The following is a 20,331-nucleotide window of genomic DNA, read 5'->3' on the forward strand; positions in this document are numbered from 1 at the left end:
CAACTAATATGACTTTAGTAAAATTTGACTTTTAATAAATGAAAGTAAATATGCTAAACTAATTTACCATATATGCACAAATGTGCAAATGAATGTTGTTTCATTATATTTAGTATCAGGGATTCCAACACTTTTGACCAATTCATTTCCATGATCTTTCCATTCATCTGTGATCACTGAATACGAATTTTGAAAAATCATTTTGATTCAGCCCAATTCGCTAATAAATCATTTAAACTGAAGTGTAAACCAGTTGGATCACTTTATTGAAAAGAACGAACACAAAAGTACTTTTCGATCCCAGAACAAATATCACTGTGGCTTGCAAGCATTTTTGTATAAGTTGTACAAGTTGTACACATCTATCTGATTATATATTTTAGAGAAGAGCATAATAGAACAATCTATTTTTTAAATTCTTGTAATCAGATGACATCTACTGACTTACAATTAGATTAATGACTTTTAAAGCTGAAGTGTGTAATTTATGCACAACTAGCGCTACCAAACGAAATTGCAAAAATAAACTGTTTTCAAAACAGCTTTCTGAATACACCCTTGTCTGCCGTTGTTCAAACAAAGAGACAGTCCCGCTCCCATTGGTTGAGTGACATTGTCGGGACGGGTCTAAGCGGGTCACCCAAAACAAACAGAGGAATTATCAAAGTGACACAGTGCCTACAGTTTTTGAGAAAATGATCCTTTAAATGCCTTAATTATAGTTGTCTCTGCATATTAAGCTGGGATACGAGAAAGTATTTTAACACAGAAAAAGTTACATCAGCTTTAACTACATTTCTTGAGTTACAAATATTATTATTTTAGAAATATGTATGTAGAACACATTTAAAATTCTGTTCATATGTAGGTCTGTTTGTGCTTCTGTGACAGCCGCAAGGCAGGCCCCCCCTACTGAGTCATAATAAGGGAGAAACGTGTGGTGCTGAAAGTATGACTTGCCTGCAACAATGAATGAGGAAATACAAACATTAATTTGAATCTTGTTAAGCTGAAAAACAAACTTTAAAGGGGTCATGACATGAGAAACCAAATTTGCCTTGATCTTTTGGTATATAAGAGGTCTTTGTATCATTAAAACGTCCTGCAAGTTTAATATTTTAAGACGTCCTCCCCATTCTAAACGAATCATTTATTTAATCAAGCTCAAAATACAGCTCATTCTGGATTCATGGTTAGAAGTGACGTGTCGGTTAGAAGTGACGTAACAGCGTTTGCATATGACCGCCTCCAGCACAAGATAACTACGCTTTAAGCGCCAAGACAGCTACGCTCATTTCAGTATCGCCGTCGCCTCACAAGTGTTCAGTCGATGGACAGCGAGCTCTGACAGAGACTACTTGTGCACAGGAAAATTACGATGCCACACAGATGTGCTGTTCCTGGCTGTGGTCAAACAAAACCTCTGAATAAGCTGCCGAAAGATCCAGGCGTCAGGGAAAAATGGATGCAGTTTATTTTTTGCGGACGTCCCAGTCACGGCAGTGTTAAGTTAAGCGTTTGTTCTGTACATTTTAAGGATGACTGTTTTGAGAACAAATCTCAATATGATGCTTTCTTTGCCAGAAAACTGTTGCTCAAAGATAAGTCCGTGCCGACTATTCTGGGAACAACGACGGCGCTAAACTGTAAGTAGGCTAATCTATTTTAAACTTTAAACTACTTTTTAAAGCGCAATTTCATTCATTATGAATAATCACAGTGTTTTTACTTAGTTTACTTGCATATTGTTCTGGCTGGGAGCGTCAATAATTGATACATAGGCACTGACGTTAGCCAATCATAACAGTGGGCGTTAACACTGAAGTCTTAAATGGAAAACGCCCCCAAAACAGACTGTTTGAATCAGAGGATGAGAAACAGGGTGGGAAAAGGTCATAAATCACTAGATTTTAAAAGTTTTTCTTAAAAAAAAATATATTAATACTATAATTGCACCTAAGGGAACATAATAATACAATAAAAAAAACCATGTCATGACCCCTTAAATATAAATCTTTTTTAAAGAAAGTAACTTAAAAGTAAAGCAATTAGTAATGGGATTACTTTTTCAATTAAGTAATTAGTCATTTGTACCATATTACTTTTAAAGTAACTTACCCAACAATGATATTCACTATAGAAATGCCCATGCCTTTTAAAGATTGTATTTATTTCCAGGAATAGGAAACATAATTACAATTTTCCCAGGTTTTTAAGGACAGTAATGGAAACCCTGCAGTATCAATTTAATGCACATGCAACCATCTAACGAGACGTCAGAAAATCAAGACCAAACGCCCATCTCTGCCGTGACCGCAATGGGTCTTGTCTGCCTCTCTGTAGCCTGTTCTGTGATAGGAGCTAATCAGAATCTCTTTCTCACTAAAGTCCCACTAGCAGAAGTCACTTAGCAGGGTTAATGTCAGGCATAATGAAATATTAAAGTCTGTCTGTAACTGCCACTACTGTTGCCCCTCAGAATAAGATATATCCCATTTTTGACAAGTTTTCATCCTCCTTGCATAGAAGACACAACACGCAAACCATATCAGCTACAGAGAAGTGGGTAATGAATAATCTATTTCAAATTCCAAAGGCACCCACTGCTTAGCGAGAGAGAGAGAAAGGAAGGAGAGAGGGAAGCATGGAGGGCAAAAAAGAGAGATGAAAAAGGAGGGGAAAAATAAACAGATGACGGGGAAAAAAAGATACTGCCAACCTGCCAAAGGTGTCACGTGACACCTAATGTTTAAATAATAATAAAGGGGATATAAACAAATCATTAGCACCCCAGCCCCAGCCCCAGCCCCCAATGGTTGTTTAATGCAATTTCTTAATGAACGTAATAGCCACAACTAAAAATGAAAGAAAATAAAAACATCTAAAAGGGCTCCAACTTATCGTCAGCGCTCAATTATTTCCTTGTCAAGTTGTTATGATTTAATGAGCCCCAGTGGGACTGACGGCTGTCAGTCAGCTCTGACTTTTTGACACCATTACAACTTCAAATAGAACCGCAGCCACGCTGCTTTTCCACCAGCCACACTCTGCTGAGAGGATCTGACAGGCCCGAGTAGAGGGAGAGAGACAGAGAGAGGGAGAGAGATACAGCTAACACACACACATATACACAGACTGAGCCAGCAAAACACACTAACACACAACCAAGTCATTACACAAACAGCCAACTGATGTCTCACATATACATGCGCAGGTGCAGGAAAGCAATGTAGAGCTGTGCCATTGCTCAAGCCGTCCCACGCACACATGAGCAAAACAAGGACAAATCTCATCACTATCACACTTAAATGTGCACACTTGCTTTCTATACGCTGTTTGATGCAAAACCCAATTACAGAGGTCATTATTTGATGAGGTTGGTTAAACTGGCAGGATTCAGCCCCCCCTCGTCCCTTCTCTTTCTTCCTCAACTTAATGATAACTCTCAATAGGTTGAGCCCACATGGGATATGCAGAGACGCACTATTTTGTTGACTATTAATTTGGTGCTTTGAAGCCGTAGCAGTGAAGCAGAGTCAGAGAAAGCCCCCTACCAGGCTGCTTCCAAAATAAGACAATCCACCCGGCCTGAAACAGAATATCAAATGCATTCTGCCTGTCTGTCTGATGGTCCGCCAGTCCATCAGGTACCTCATCCGGCCGCGGTATGTGTGTGTGTGTGTGTGTGTGTGTGTGTGTGTATATGCGTCACGAGTGGCAGGGGTATTGTGCGTAGGGTGATAGAAAGAGATGGCAGGCGTGTGTTCATCACTGCAGACTTGCAGAAGGAAGCTCTGTTCCAAAAGCTAATGAGCTGCCTACATAGGCAGAATTTTATGTAATTGGTTTGGTCCTTACACAAAGGTTGTTCCAAAGGGTAAAAAGTAAGATATCTACTTTTGGCCAAATTCTAAGACAACATCGCATATATCCTTTGCAGAGGAGGAAACCTCTAATATCAAAGTGAATATCAAAATGTAATGATAAAATATTTTTTAAATATGGAATATTTTTTTAATACTTTTTAGACCCAATTTCCATCTGGTATTAAGATACGTTTCAGGTGATCCGATCACAAGTGGTCAGCGTTAAAAACAGGTGTAAAAACATTTTGTGATCGGATCACAAAAGCCACATATGGAGGTAGTGAAAAACGCATATGACCATTTTGCATTTGAGGTGTAAATTTTGCATTTCTGCTCGAAATGTTGAGTTTGTGCTAAGATTTGTGCTAAGAAAATTTCAACTACATTTTGGAGAAACAGAACGCCCATTTTATTCTCATTTTCCTTTTTTCAGTTTAATACCATGCTGTAACACACTGACATATTGATTGATGTATGAAATCAGATAACCTCCCCTTTTGAGACGTTTCCGCGTGACCAGGTGTAAAAAGCGACGTGCTTCTCCTGAGCACGAGATCGGATCACCCGGGACGCATCTTGATACAAGATGTAAATGGGGTCTTACAGTTTTGCAGCTTTATCTTAACTTTAGCAACATGCTAACAAGCCAAAGTATCTTTCAAGGCAAGACAGTCCACTCAGCAGCCATCTTGGAAACTTCCCAGAGAAGCTATTTTTTTATGTAAACAAGCGGCACAGAAGTACTGCTCATATCTACTTGAATGGGGAAAGACCAAAATCTCCAAAACAGTTGGTCAAGATTACAATCAAATAAAAGGGTATCATAAAGTGTGCTTCTTTATCTCAGATCAAGGAGAGGAAGAAAAAAAGAAGCTATTTTTTCAGAATGATCCAGATAATGCACATGCGTGTTCTAGAGCTAACTGACAGGGGATGTCTGTATCTTAAAGGTGCTTGATTATTTAACCAGTAAGGCGAGACTTCCTTATCTACACCCGCCATATTGGGTGTTCCAATTTCATTTTAATACAAGTGGTCAGTCTCTGGCCGATGGGAGTGCTATTTATATGATGCACAGATATGCTAATAAAGAGCATTCCAAATGAATCACTTTCAGTTAGGGTGTTGCTTAAGAGGAGTTCCAGATATAATTTATAAAATAAATTATATAAAAGATATAAAAAAAGCTTGATGTAACAAATGGAACAGAATGCAAGTGTCTCGAGATGTATTTTTAAAAGCACAAGTTATTTTAACATGACAAAATGTCATAAAAATGCAGTGCTAAATTTAAGACACTGAACAGCGATACATGGCACAATGGGCAAAGATGTCCATCTAGTGCATGTTTACATATAAAAACAGCACGGATGCAAAAAATGCATTTTGTGTGAACGGCCCCTTCGAAGACAGTTGCCTATGTAAAAATTAAGCTGCAAGGGAGCTAAGTTTTGGAACAGAGCCGAAGTGTATAAAGATGCACACATACATTTATGAAAAAAACACACACACACACACACACACACACGCGCACGCACGCACAAACACACTCTCTAACTGAAATTAACTGTACAATAAGTACATAGTCATCTTTCCCTGATTTCTTATATGCTAATACCCAAACAGCAGGTGAAAGCCTGGAGCAAACTCTACATTTTGAATATTTTCATACTGATGCTTGCTAGTTGGTCCCCCCTTTAGGAATAATGATACACATTTACAACACACTCAGATGATTTTTACAGTATAGACAAATGAAATTATTTTAATGTCATACACCTATTGCTAAAATAAATTTCAGATAAATTGAAAAAGAAAAACAGCGAAAAATACAATACAATCAACCATCTGAAACAAGACGAATAAATACATTACACAATTCTTATTAGTACAATTGACTTCAGTTAATATCATGCTGTCAGATTTGATTAGTAAAGGTAAGAGTGGACACGGATGTTTTCTTGTTCAAAGCAGTCCTGCTGGTTTAACTAAACACATGCGAGGTCTTCGCTGACCTTAGAGGAACAGCGTGAGTAGCTACTAATCCTGGATAAAGGGGGACTGAGAGACGGGCGTGTGACCTTTGGGCTGTGTGTAGTGTGTGATTCTGCACCATGTGCTAAATGGTACTGCACCAGGGGCCTTGCCTTGTGTACGTCTCCATCACACACATACCTGAAGGATGGTATTTTACTAGTATACATCAGCTTTCAGCTCTGACGCCCCCTAAACCCTTTGCAGCCAACAAAAAAAACAAAAACATTTAAACTAAATAATAAAAGAATAGTTCACCCAATTATTAAATTCATCATTTACTCACCCAAACCTGTATGACTGTTTTTCTCAAAGGCAGACAAAAGGAGAAATTTAGAAGAATATACTAGATGTTTTTCCACGCAATTACAAAGAACAGGGATTTAAACATGGTGCAAAAGCGCAATAAAAGTCTCAAAAACTATCTAACATTTTTTTTATCATACTTCAGTCCCCATTTTTGGGGATATCCGAAAATTATTCAACATCCCTCCTTTTAAGTTTGACGGAAGAAAGTAATTCATACTGGTTTAGAAAAATATGAGGGTGAGTAAATGATGACAGAATTGTAACTACTTTACTGTAAAACAGTAGGTTATGACATACATTAACATTCATCTTCCTAATCTTTATCCATCTGTTGTTCTCATACTTCCATCATGGTCCTGTTGTCCACACGTACATGCAGGGCTTCTCTATAGGTTGGTCAGTCATGTGTAGATACCATACAAGGGTTTTAAAATTAATAGATGTAGTATAAATTTGAAGGGAGAGAGGGTAGGCATGGCCTCGCTCAGGAGCAGAGAGGAGAGGCCCCCTGTCACTGCCCACCAGGAATGATTCATGTGAACAATTTGTCCTAATTACTCTAGCCCAACGCTTTTGTCACTATTAATCTTACACACACGCTCGTACACACTCACGCAAGCACACATAGGGCCAGTCGGTGGAGATCAGTGCCCTCGCAAATTGAAATAGATGGCCAAGACTATGGTGAGGAGGATGATGGCACCCAGGATGAAGACCAGGACACGATTCTGAATGATCCTGTGGGTGAAGAGAGGAAGAGAAACAGAGATCAAAAGAGGAAAAGAGAAAGATTTCATGTTAGCTGTTTTAAGGACATACATTGAGGCAATAGTAAAAACTACATGTTTAATGGGATAGTTAGCCTAAAAATGCTAATTCTGTTATTTGTTCACCCTCATGTTGTTGCAAACCCATACTATTTTCTTTATTGCTTTAAAGGAATGTTCCAGGTTTAATATAAGTTAATCTCAATCGACAGCATTTGTGGCATAATGTTGATTACCACAAAAATTTATTTTGACTCGTCCGTCCTTTTCTTAAAAAAAAAAAAGCAAAAATCGAGGTTACAGTGAGGCACTTATAATGGAAGTGAATGGTGAAAATTTTTGGAGGGTTTAAACACAGAAATGTGAAGTCTATAATTTTATAAAAGAACTTTCATTAATTCTTCTGTTAAAACTCATGTATTATTTGAGTTGTAAAGTTGTTTAAATCATCAATTTTACAGTCATTTTAAGGTTTGCAGTCATTATTACATTGTCATGGTAACGTTATAGCCAATTTTAAGTTGTAAAATTGGCTATAACTTTACTCAGAAAAGGTGAGTTAGTGATTTTATCACACTAAAATCATGTTTACACTCATATTGTTTATGTCTTGTGGCTACACTTTTGAAAAAGTGAGTATTTTAATGTTAAACAATTGGCCCCATTCACTTCCATTGTAAGTGCCTCACTGGAGGCCCGAGTCAAAATAAACTTTTGTTGTTCTCAACATTATGCCTAAAATACTGTCGATTGAGCTCAATTTATACTGAACCCAGAACATGAATTTAACCTCACGTCACTTTCATTGCATCTTTTTTCCATTCAATGAAAGTGATTGGTGACTGAGGGTGTTATTCTGCCTAACATCTCCTTTTGTGTTCCACAGAAGAAATTCACACGATGTTAGAACACTGTGAGGAAATAATAAAATGATGACAAAATGTTCTTTTATGTGTGAAGACCTTCATACAATATAAATTGATTAATACTTGTTTCTCATGCACATCATGTGATAGAGTACATTCCCTGCATCCAAAATGACTTTTTCATGACTGAACCAGATAAACACATTTCACTTCACCGTCAGATCTTTCTTTTTTTTTTAAACACACACACACACTTGCAAAACATGTCACACAGTGTGATAACTTTGCTTAGAGCATTTATTTTCCTCTGTAAAGTAAAAAGTGTGGCTCGTGGCTTTCCTCCAGCTAATAAATTTCATACATTTACTGATGGAATTCTCCATAAAACTCACTGTTCCAATTGTCATATGACCAAAGCATAAAAACAGAAACTCAAAACTAAAGAATCTGCACAAGAATTTGCAGAAAGCTCTGCAGATTTCAATAGAAATGAACGCCCCTCATTCCAAAGTTCTTTATATCCCTTGCCTTTTGCATGTTTGTTTATTATTATGGTAAATTCATTGGTCGTTTTCAGCTACCAATAAAAGTGTGGGACTCTGTACAGCTACAAAATAAGAATGTAGTAATCTGAGCTCCATTTAACACATTTACCATGGTAAAATGACTGTAACACATGGATCCACATGAACGAGCGCACTGAGGGTGAAAAGGGTTGCTGGAAGGGTGAAACCCCTAGATGATCTCTAGGAGGGGCTTCTGCCCTCTGCGTCATTCCTGACAAATGACAGAATTATCCCATGTGCTGGCATGTGGAGAGAGCAGGGCCACTGTCCACTTCTATAAGCAGGAGATGAATAACTCAAACATACCCATTCATCACCACTCCAGTCCAACACACACACACACACACACACACACACACACACACACACACACACACACACACACACACACACGCACACACACGCACACACACGCACACACACGCACGCACACACACGCACGCACACGCACGCACACACACGCGCACGCACACACACGCGCGCGCAAAGAAAGCAAAGTAGCATTACAATATACACTTTACTGCTGCTGGGGTGCCAAATACTGGGACAAACAACCACCACTGTATGCATGCAGGCTTGTGTTAAAAAATATAGTGTTCCCATACCTTTTAACAGATTAATTTTGAACTTTTTCAGTTAATGATACTGTTACTGGATTAACTAGAGAAATTTATATATTTACTTTAGAAATTTCAATGTATTTAAATTTTTTTTCATTTTAAGTAAAACCATGCCATTTCTGCGCCACTAGCATCACCAAACGGAATTGCGGAATATACAGAAATATAATCATTGTTTTCAAACAGATTCAAGAAAACTTCATCCAACGTTCATTGGTTTTACAAACAGAAAGTCCCTCCCCAAATTCACACAACTGGTCGAGTCAATTGTACTGTGCCTGGAAATAAAAAAGTTGAGAATTCCTTGATATTTTCAGGTTTTCCATGACTACCTGGGTCCAAAAAACAGCACCCCATGCAACCAAACAGTGAGTTTGTAACAGTGTGTGAAGTATCCATGTATATGTGTACAGTCTGAGATGTGTGTAAACATTTGTTTTGTTAAGATAAACCATTAGAGTACTTTCTGATTGCATGAGGCCTTTTCCGCAGTGCTGATGAGAGGCTTGCTATGATTGGACGCTGGTCCGGCATAATTAATAATTGGATTGCATGCTTGGCAGAGGACATTAATATCCAACATGTCTCTTTAAAGGTGCTATAATATTTTACTCTACTAAATCTTAAAATGTCCATAATATGTAATTAGAGAACTTGAAATACTGGCTTCTCTGATAACAACGCTACAGCCAGTATATTCTACTTTGAAATTTCCATTCCGGGACAGAATTTCTGTTTATGTTTTGGCCTGTGTGATCCCACCCACTGGCCACTTACTAATAGAATTGACACTGCTGGGTTGACAGATTTGAACAAGCTTGCAGGCAAACACCACTTCGTGCTGCAGCTATGGAAGCCAGCAAACAAACTGGATCAGAAAAAAACAGATTTCACCTGACCAAAAAATCCTCGCCATCCGTCTAAAAATCACCATGAGCAGAGGCGGAGTAAAACCAGGATAAATATTGGAGATGCCTTTGGAAGATGGAGACCACTTAAAGCCCAGAAATCCTTTAAAACGGATGCTGAGTTGGCTAATTTGCATGTCAACATTCCGGGAACCCGCATGAGCTTCGAGTCTGGGACGGGACAGGCAACTCTCCAATACTTAATCAATATCTCTCACCCATTTAAAAGCTTGTTGTCAATCTTACATATAAGCACCTTTAAGTAACATTTATTATTTACAATGGCTACAAACACACACACTCATAAACAAACCCTAAGCAAGGAGACAGACTGTTGAGTCTGATGATGTTTAGAGATCTGCTGGTTCCCAAAGGAACAGGAAACAGCTTTGGGAGAAGGATGAATGGGAATTCTTGAGGCTTTATAAAGAGCATGTGTTACAGGATGGCACAGCTGTTGTGTGCTATGACAGGAGCTTACTACTAGTGGAATAAAGGCAGGGCTGATATATGTGGAAAATCATGTGACCTTTATAGATATTCCTCTGCTTGCTGCCCATCATTGACTACATTTACATTGACACCAGAAAGTAGCTTATTGCGAAAAATAAGCTTATTGCGAGCAAGTAGCATTCCTATTTACATGCACTGTATAAGCGGTGTACTCTTTACTCCCGTATACACGCGGCTCGGTCAGTAAGCAGCTTTCTCCACAGCAAAGTAATTTTCCTGCGACGCTTGTGCAAATAACAAACATGTTATCCAAGTAAGACTTTGGTATTTTATTCACTGTTGCTTTGCTTTATTTCCAGATATTCCAGAGTTGCTGTTATGTTTGTTTCCTTAACTTTGCATTGTGACCTGCAACAAAATTGCTGCAATAGTGGGGTTTTCCTCTTATGTAAAACTCCGGGATTCCCCCAATGTATCAGCGCATATACGCGAACATGAGGCACAGTCAGTAGTTTACTTTGGTGTGTATAAATGGGTATAGTTTATAGTGTATGTGTTTATCCCACTGTACTACCAGAAATGTTTAATTATTTCTGCTGTGTTGACTTGTTGTTGGACTCCATCCCATGACGTTTGTTATCCAGTCTGTTCACGCACATGCTCTCTACAAACACCCATAAGAGTGCCGTTAATGTGTTTACATGGCCACAATAAGCTGTATTTTCAAGGAGAAATCTAGATGTGTTAAACCGCTTTCTCTTAATCCCTTAAGCAGCGTAAGGCAATCACCATTCTCGTTTTCATTAAGTTTCAGAATGTTGTTTTCCGCAATATCCTTGGAATAAACTTTTTCGTAAGTGCATGTAAACGTGGCTATTATTAAGATAAAGCAGCTGCACCATTTTCATTATTATAGAAGGTATAGTTCCAACTCTAAATTCATGATTCACTTTTGAAGCCACTGTAAAAAATATGATACACATACCTATAATCAGTTGAATTCTATATTAATGTGCATCGCTCAGCAACTGTTATGGTGCATTCACGTCATTTCGAGATTCCGAATAGTAAAAAGCGTTCACGTCTTTTAAGAACTTGTAATTAAAAGTTGTAAACTCAAAATTTTATGAAAGCGCCAACTTCACAGTTGTGAACGTCATTTAAAAAGAACCAATACGGCAGCTTTCTTAACCATTAAAGGTTAAGTCAGTGTTAATAGTGTTGTTTTCTGACATCTCCATTTTCGGTAGAGGAAAAATGCACTTCCAGTGTGGATGAGGCATAAACGTAGAAAAATAAAAATAAAAATCAATGCTCTTTCAACCAAAAACGTATTAGTGTGGACAAAGTCAAAACAAAGTAAATACATATTTTGTCAAAACTGGAACTGGTTTGGCTCAATTATACTGAGATTAAGTGTTTTGCCTTTGTATGGCAGCATTTATTTGTTCTTATTAATAGCATTAATAAATAAAACTATTTGTTGAACATTGGTGTCTTTTGTCAACTGCTACAGCCAATTTCTATAGACAATAAGCAATTCAAGTCATGTGCGTTACATTGATTTTACTACGATTGGGTTTTTGCTATATTCTACACTTAATAGACTTTTGTGTGTTGGTTTATAAAATCTCACAGAAATCATGGAATGAATTTCTAATAAACTGAACTATTGAACTTCTATAAAACAGAATTTTCTGACCAGTTGATCTGTAGATTTCTAACTGAAGTTTAAGTGTGTGTGGTTTGGGGGCCAGGCTGAGCATGAGTGGTTTGGGGGCCAGGCTAAGCTGTTCGCAGTAATGTAGATTAATCTGCCTTTGGTGAGGCTGCACTGACAGGCCCTTGAGGGTGGGCGGAGAGGCCCCGGGCACCCTCCGTCCAGGCGCAGAGGGAGGGAGAGAGAGAGAGAGAGGGATAGTGGCACAGTCATCACACAGAGCACTACGATTTAAGAGCCCAGCCCAACACCACGTTTGCCACACACTACTAAAAAATGCTTTGAAAAGGACCCTGGAAAGTGTATGAATCTCTTCACAGGGACCCGTTATAATTTGAGGAACATATTTGGGGAACTAATACATGCTGTCATGTAGGAGAGCTCAAATAATCATTGATCATGGGGGACTTTGGTTTTTAAACGTAAAAATATTCCTCCCCTGTGGCAGTCCATTTCAACCTCTACTAAAAATAACCGCAAAATGTGTTTTTAAAGAACAGACGTACAGAAACAGATTATTGGTACCCCTTTTCCACAAACATCGTGCTGGTGTTGGAGCTAGTTAACAGATGGGGGATATGCAAAACTTTTAAAAAAGTTATTAAATATATATATATTATAGCAATCAATTAAAAAACATGATGTATATATATAAATAAAAGCATTTTATTATAAATGGACATAAAAAGAAAATAAGATTGTCAGAATAGCTGTGCACCGCAACATAAATAGAAGGGTACTTCTTCAACTTAGGACACATTCATATCCGAGGGGTTGATTTATATTAAGATGAACAGATTCAGAATATTTTTGTTATATGAAGGTCTCTTAAAGTTTTTTTGGTCATTTTCAAATGCCATTTATGTATAGATTTTAATGTTTTAACCTTGTCAAAATTACCAAAATCCAATATAACAATACTAATTACATGTTTAAAACTATGATATTCTAAACAAAGTGAATAAACCATTTCAATACTTATTGTGTGAAATTATTTCTATCAATTGGCATCATTTCCACCACACCAAACAACGTTGCCCCAAAGTTTTCTTTTCTTCCAAAAGTAAGTGTACTTGTTAACCAAGTCAACAAAAGTGTCAGTAAAGAGCATCTTGCGACCAGTGATGTTTAAAGAAAACATCAAGGTAAATCTTGTGAGCAAAACATTTGAACAAAAAAGTGTGAAAATATTATTTAATCGTGTGTATTTAGGATACATAAAATGTCAGCTATGAAATTAGTCTTAGCATGACAAAGGAGTCAGCCATTTAAATAATAATAATAATAAATACACTCAAAATTGAAATCAATACAGAATTTGAGATATGGTGGAAATGACCCTCTGGTTAAATCTCCTGTGTGCATGAACAAAACAAATGTAAAAAATGTTTTAACAAGACTTTACTTTCTAGAAGTCCACAGTGCTAAAAGTGCCTGAAGTTCAAGAAACACCCAGAAACAGTGTCAAAATGATTTTGCGTTGCATCACATGCTTGTATAGACAGATTTTGCCTGTTATAATGGAAGCAATCTAGATTTTTAACATTTAGTTGTAAATTTAAAAGAATGTACTAATGGGAACATTATGACGACACCGTTACTGGCTCCTGGTTTGATACGTGTAAATTTAAAGGGCGTGATTTTTCTGTCCAAAATTGCCTTTTCTTTGGTGGAAACATAATGAACAGACTGAGGTATTTGGTACTTGCTTGGCTAATCTATGGGTCCTCCACGTCCTGTCTCTTCTGAGTTGAATCACATTAATAAAAGAGGGGGACAGAGAGAGTGAGAACAGAAGAAGGGTTATGTCCGCTGCCTGTCTAATGGAGGTTTTATCGTGTTCTGAAACATGTCCAGAAAGAACAGAGCAGGACCCATCAAACCGCATCCATCCTCTCTGTCAAACGCATGACACCGGGCTGGAAGAGACCTGTTCATGTTGTCACAGCTCATAGCTCAGGATAAACCCTAACTCTGCTTCTTTCTTTTAACAGGTTCCTTCTTTCTCAGCTTAGGTAATATTTCAGTGTTTTCAGAGACACCAAGTACAGACCAAGAGTCCAGGTCTAGCAAAATAACTCCTTTTAAAATGAGCAGGCAAAATTAAACTGAGTTAATTGGGTTAAAAACATAAACCTAACCTCAAAAGAAGAACAGCAAAGAATGAAAGACTGTGTGTGTGTGTGTGTGTGTGTGTGTGTGTGTGTGTGTGTGTGTGTGTGTGTGAGTGAGAGAGAGAGAGAGAGAGAGAGCAAGCTAGGAAAAGCCCATTTATCAGTGGAGGAGGTAGAGACACAGAAAGATGAAAATAATGAGGAGTTTTCTGTCAGGAAAGATTACAAAATCATTATTAAAATTTAAAACCTTTTCCCCCTTCTTTCCCACTATTTTTTCCCTTCGTACACTCTCTCAGTTCACCTTATTAGGAGCCCTAATGAGGGCAGTGATATACTTCTACATTGGGGTATGTGTGTGCAGGGGGTTTACAACACAAACAAAAATACACAAGCACCTTTCACAATAACACAAACTACACTCACCAAAATCAAACCACCAAGACCAAGAACTCACACTATCTTTTCTTTTCTATTCTTTTCTTTTCTACACCAATTAAAGAAGAATCAATGACTGAATAAACTGGTCTGTATTTTCTTTCTTTAATCGAAAGACTGGAGCAGAATGAGAGAGAGAGACAGAGATGGACCACGAGTAAAAGTGGGAGGAATGTCAGAAGGATCAATGTGTTCACTTATAGTCTGACTGATGGGCATGGGGCTCTCTGTGTGTGTACGGTGGATGGGGTGCTGTGGAACTGATCCTGTGTTTGAGTGTGTGAAAACACATTGACCAAGAGAATGTTTAACAGGGCTTATCGGCTGCCTTACAATACTGTACATGTCAAAGTGGCCTTTAAATCAATAAAGATTATAGCTTTATATGTAATAAAGACAGGCAAATGCATTCTTTGTAGTCTCTATCAGAGTGAAGTAAAGAGAGTCAGCAGTAGCAGGAAACCAAATAACTAGTTCTAGATAATACACTGGATGGAGGGTGGTTTTGAGATTTATAACAGTGGTTTCGGCCCAGCTAATTAACCACAAAATGTTTGGGACATTTTGGGTTTATCTGTCGTTAACTGTCTGAACAAATATCAGAAGTGATCATTTCAAATAGGGGTGGTAATATACCAATTAAATCAATATACCGGTAGAAATGTGTCAACCGGTAAAACATTGAGTGTCGTTTCTATCGCGGTTATGCAACATGCCGCCATATAGTAGGAAATGCGAGTTCCAATGAGAGAATACAGTACAATATACATTATATTATAATCATTGTATAAATGTTATCTTTCATTAGTTTCTTATTCAATCTGTCAATATTAAGGACACCATTTCATCTGTAAATGTTTTTAAAATTCTGTAAATAACGAGGAATGCTCATTTAACACAACGTCAGGTTCCAGTCATTTTACATTCCGAGAGAAAATTATGAAGAGCTTGTTAATAAAAAGCTGCGTCCTCTATGGTGTGGAACTGACCCTCCTGCTCACCTTAGTTACTGTTGCTGACGGTGTCAAGCTTTCATACAGGCATCTGTTCTGCCGTAAACATGGAGAGAGAAGTAACTGCACTGAGTAAATGACCTTATGAATTATTAACCACCTTTGTCAACCCTGCATTTATATCTAGCATATAGTCACCTTAAAGGTTTACAGCATCCAACTGTAGGCTAAATCCCAAACAAATAATGTACATGATGAAGGGGTTTTCTTTAGAGTCAAAGCTAACATTTAAAAGATGTATTAAAATGAGATTTTTGTCTCAAAAATGAGACATTTTATTTTTAATAAAGTTAGACATGATTTTTCAACCATTAGGCCTACTTTGGACATAGTTTTAAATAAAAAAAAAACTTTAAATATTTTCCGGATATTTTCTGTATGACTTTCTATAAAAATATATGCATAATGATATATCTCTATCGACCAAAAAATCATATTTCAATATATACTCTGCACGTAGCACTTTATTTGGAACATCTGTGCATCTACATATTCATACAATTATCTAATCACCAATCGTGAAGCAGCAGTGCAATGCACAAAGTAATGCAAATAAGGGTCAGGAACTTCAGTTAATGTTCACATCAACCATCAGAATGAAAAAAAATATGTTATCTCAGTGATTTAGACCATGGCATGATTGTTGGTGCCAGACGAGCTGGTTTGAGTATTTCTGTAAATGCTGATCTCCTGGAATTTTCACATACAACCAGTCTCTAGAGTTTACTCAGAATGGTGCCAGAAACAAAAAACATCCAGTAAGCAGCAGTTCTGTGGGCAGAAACACCTTGTTGATGAGAGAGGTCCACAGAGAATGGCCAGACAGGTTTGAGCTGACAGAAAGGCTACGGTAACTCCGATAACCACTCTGTACAATTGTAGTGAGCAGAATAGTATCTCAGAATGCACAACATGCGGATGGGCTATAGCAGCAGAACACCATGTTGGGTACTTTAATAGGACCATAGTGTTTCTTATAAAGTGCTAAGTGAGAGTAAACATCTGCTTATATCAACATCCCCAATTACATTTTATGCCACACTGCAAAATAGGATCTTTTGACTGAGAATTTTTGTCGTATTTTCTAGTAAAAAAAACAAATATATATATATATATATATATATATATATATATATATATATATATATATATATATATATATATATATATATATATATATATATATATATATATATATATATATATATATATATAAAATAAGCTGGCTGTGGCTCAGGTGGTAGAGCGGGTCGGCCACTAATCGCAGGGTTGCCGGTTCAATTCCCGGCCCACATGACTCCACATGCCGAAGTGTCCTTGAGCAAGACACTGAACCTCAAGATGCTCCCAATGGCAGGCTAGCACACTGCATGGCAGCTCTGCTGTCATTGGTGTATGATGTGTGTATGGGTGAATGGGACACAGTGTAAAGTACTTTGTTAACCGCTAAGGTTAATAAAGGTGCTCTATAAGTGCAGACCATTTACCATATTATTTTAAAAGGAGAAAGATTTAAATTGAGCAATTTTGTGCATCTCATTTTCAATACTGAACAGCATTATATATTGACTATCAGTCAAAAGTTTGTACATGACTGAATTACTCATGACCTTAAAAACTAAATTGTGATGGAAAAGGAGCCACAGTGCCCAAAACTAAATGCTGTTTAAAAATCATGTTGGTTGAAGGACAAATGTCCTCAAATCTATTATCAAGGCAATGGTTATTTAAAGGAGCTAAAAAACAAGCTTTGATTTGTTCTACATTTTCTGATCACTCCATAACTCCCATATTTCCATTTGTTTATTTAATAGATTTGATGTCATAGTTTGACTTTAATATTCTTCTAAAATGTGTGAAAATAGTAATAACAAAGAATGAGTATTTGTGTCCATACATTACACTAAGAGTGTATAGCCTATAGTTTTCATTATATCATTCATCAGCCACCCTGCCCTTTACATATTGGTATCAGTACACCATAAAAATAAATGTCCTTATTCTGTATTTTTGTGCTAAGGGGGTAAGATATACTGTATAAACTTAGTTCTAAGAGAAAACAAGTGTGTTTTTCTTACCCCACTTGAAAAAAGTTGTTTTTTATACATACATTTTGCTCAATTTTGTTAGATTTCTCTGAAATTAAGGCTTAATTACTTGCTTCTTAATATTTGTAAATATGTTTTTATTTCAATGACGTTTAGGTATTTTTAGTGGAAACAAGACAAAAATACTCTCTTAGAAAATACACTTTTCCTGTGTAAAAACCCCAATCATTCATCCAGTAGTTCTGATCACAGCTTCCTGAGCTCTTTTTGTTTCGCATAACATCTCACAAACACACACAGTGGGAGAGCACAAGCAGGAGGGACTTTTACAAGACATTTAAGGCTTAATTAAACACACACACACACACACACACACACACACACACACACACACACACGCACACCAAAAAAAAGTCCCCTTAATTGCATGTAATTTTACTTAAAAAGTCCCTTACACTGTGTAATTCCCAAAAGAAAAACAGTGCTTTGCCCTACAGTGTGTTCAAAAACACACACATATACACATACACACCCACACAGGCCATGGCTGTGTTTTAACAGGGCTGAAGTGTATAATAGAGCAGTTAAATAGGGTTTTATTAGTGTGATTATGGGGTGGTGGACCTTGCTACAGAGCTCTTATATCTGGAGGCTGGACCCAAAGGAATGGAGCTGTTCCAGTGTGGAAAGCAAATGTCTTATCACAAATAGTCATGTAGATTCACGTTTGGCATGCACAGATAAAATCTTCAATGTTTCCAGTACTATGACTGTGAACGCCATTAAAGCTCCTAATGATTCAGCTCCACATCTCTGTTTCTCTCTGTCGGTGTGTCTATCATCTGAATGACATGGCATATGTACAACCCACTCATGGATAACTCTGCTTTATAACATGAATAAACAAACTAAGATGAGTGTAAAAGGTTATAAAGGGAATTGCTGAAGAGAGAGCACCAACACTCGGGCATGAATATTGCACACATACACACAGGCTGAGACTGGCAAATCACACGGCCCCGTTCAGTTCGTAGCACTCCAACTCTGAAAGACAAACGAGCTCTTGCACATTTGGAGCAGCATGTGTGTCAGGAAGCTGTCTTTATGAGCTACACATACTCGCATACACACATACATAACGAACACGTCTACGCCACACACTCATGTATTTTTTATTTGCCCAGCTAACAATCCGACTAGAATCCTAGACTGGGATTTAAGACCTCTACAGAAGAAAAGAGGGAGGGAAGGAGAGGGAGACATGGATAGAGAGAAGAAAAGAGGGGGAGAGAAAGAGCAAAGAAAAGAGAAAGAGCAAAGAAGAGTAAAGGAAAAACAAGAAAAAAATTTGAGAATCAGGTGCTATTTAGTCAAGACAAAAAAATAAAAAAACAATTACAATGAATATCTATGTATTCTACATAGTTAAATGCTCATCAGATTATCAGTTAACTTAGCAACATGCCAAGCAAAATATGGCACTGGATTTAAACTATCTCAAATTTACCTTTTCTTGCAAAAATTCTTGAACAAACAGTTACATTTCAGGTACATAACCACTAAGTTGCAAATAACCTTTTAGAACCATTGCAATCTGGTTTTCGTAAACTTCACAGTACAGGAACCACATTAGTCAAAGTCACTAATGATCTTTTATTAGCAGCAGACTTTGTTTTTCTTTCAATTCTCATCCTCCTTGATCTCACCGCTGCGTTCGATACTGATCTTACTTAACCATCTTGAATCTGTTTTTGGTATCTCTGAAACAGTTTTAAAATTATTTTAAAAAAGTCTTATCTCTCTGACCATTGTCACTTTGACTCTCTTGGTGGATTTAGGTCTGAAACTGGTTTATTCAAGCCTGATGTCCCCCAGGGATCTATAATTGGTCCTCTTTTTTTTTTTAGCATTTATATGCTTCCCCTTGGTCTGCTCTCTAGGTTTAAATTTTCATTTATATGCAGATTTACATCCACTCCAAACCTGAAAACGTTACAGCTGTCTCCTTTCTTGCTAATTGTATTTCTAATATAAAAACATGGATGTCACAAAATGTTCTTCTTCTTAATTGTGAAAAGACTGAGTAATGCTTATTGGCTTTCCTCATCAGCTTTGTAAAGCCACTTATTCCTAATTTTCATTGGATGGCACCGTTCTTCAGTTTCAAAAAATTCAAAACAGTTGAATTTTTGATTCCAGCTTAACATTTGAATCGCATGTTCAGAACACAGTTAAAACATCCCTTTTCACCTTACAAATATAGCAAGATTACTTCCTATGTTATCCTCAACTGTTGCTATACTTTTGTTTTCTCTCGTATTGATTACTGGAATGCTTTTCTTGCAGGGGTATCTAAATCAACACTTAATACACATTTCAGTGTGTAAAAAAAGCAGCTAGATTACAGACAAAGCATAAAGAGCAAATGATGGTTATCACTGAAATCTTGGAGTCCTTGCACTGTCTTCCTGTCAGGTTCCGAGTGGATTTTAAAATTCTCATGCTCACTTATAAGGCACTACATAGTTCGGCTCCTCATTATTTGATGGAACTTTGAACCCCCGACTCTCCCCCTCGTAATCTCAGTTCTTCTGATTCTAGTCTGTTGT

At 37.3% G+C, this 20,331-nt stretch overlaps 1 protein-coding gene across 2 annotated transcripts in view; it reads right to left on the bottom strand.

Moving 5' to 3' along the window:
* Window positions 1-2,820: 2,820 nt before the first annotated feature.
* LOC127626875 (vesicle transport through interaction with t-SNAREs homolog 1A-like) overlaps window positions 2,821-20,331 on the bottom strand; it is a 159,548-nt gene continuing 142,037 nt past the window's right edge. For both annotated transcript variants that reach the window (XM_052102973.1, XM_052102974.1), the window contains exon 8: window positions 2,821-6,947. In XM_052102973.1, the coding sequence (XP_051958933.1) occupies window positions 6,854-6,947 (94 nt within the window). In that variant the 3' untranslated portion in view covers window positions 2,821-6,853. The remainder of the gene's footprint in view (window positions 6,948-20,331) is intronic.

The sequence above is a fragment of the Xyrauchen texanus genome, chromosome 33 (assembly GCF_025860055.1).
Source record: "Xyrauchen texanus isolate HMW12.3.18 chromosome 33, RBS_HiC_50CHRs, whole genome shotgun sequence".
NCBI lineage: Eukaryota > Metazoa > Chordata > Actinopteri > Cypriniformes > Catostomidae > Xyrauchen > Xyrauchen texanus.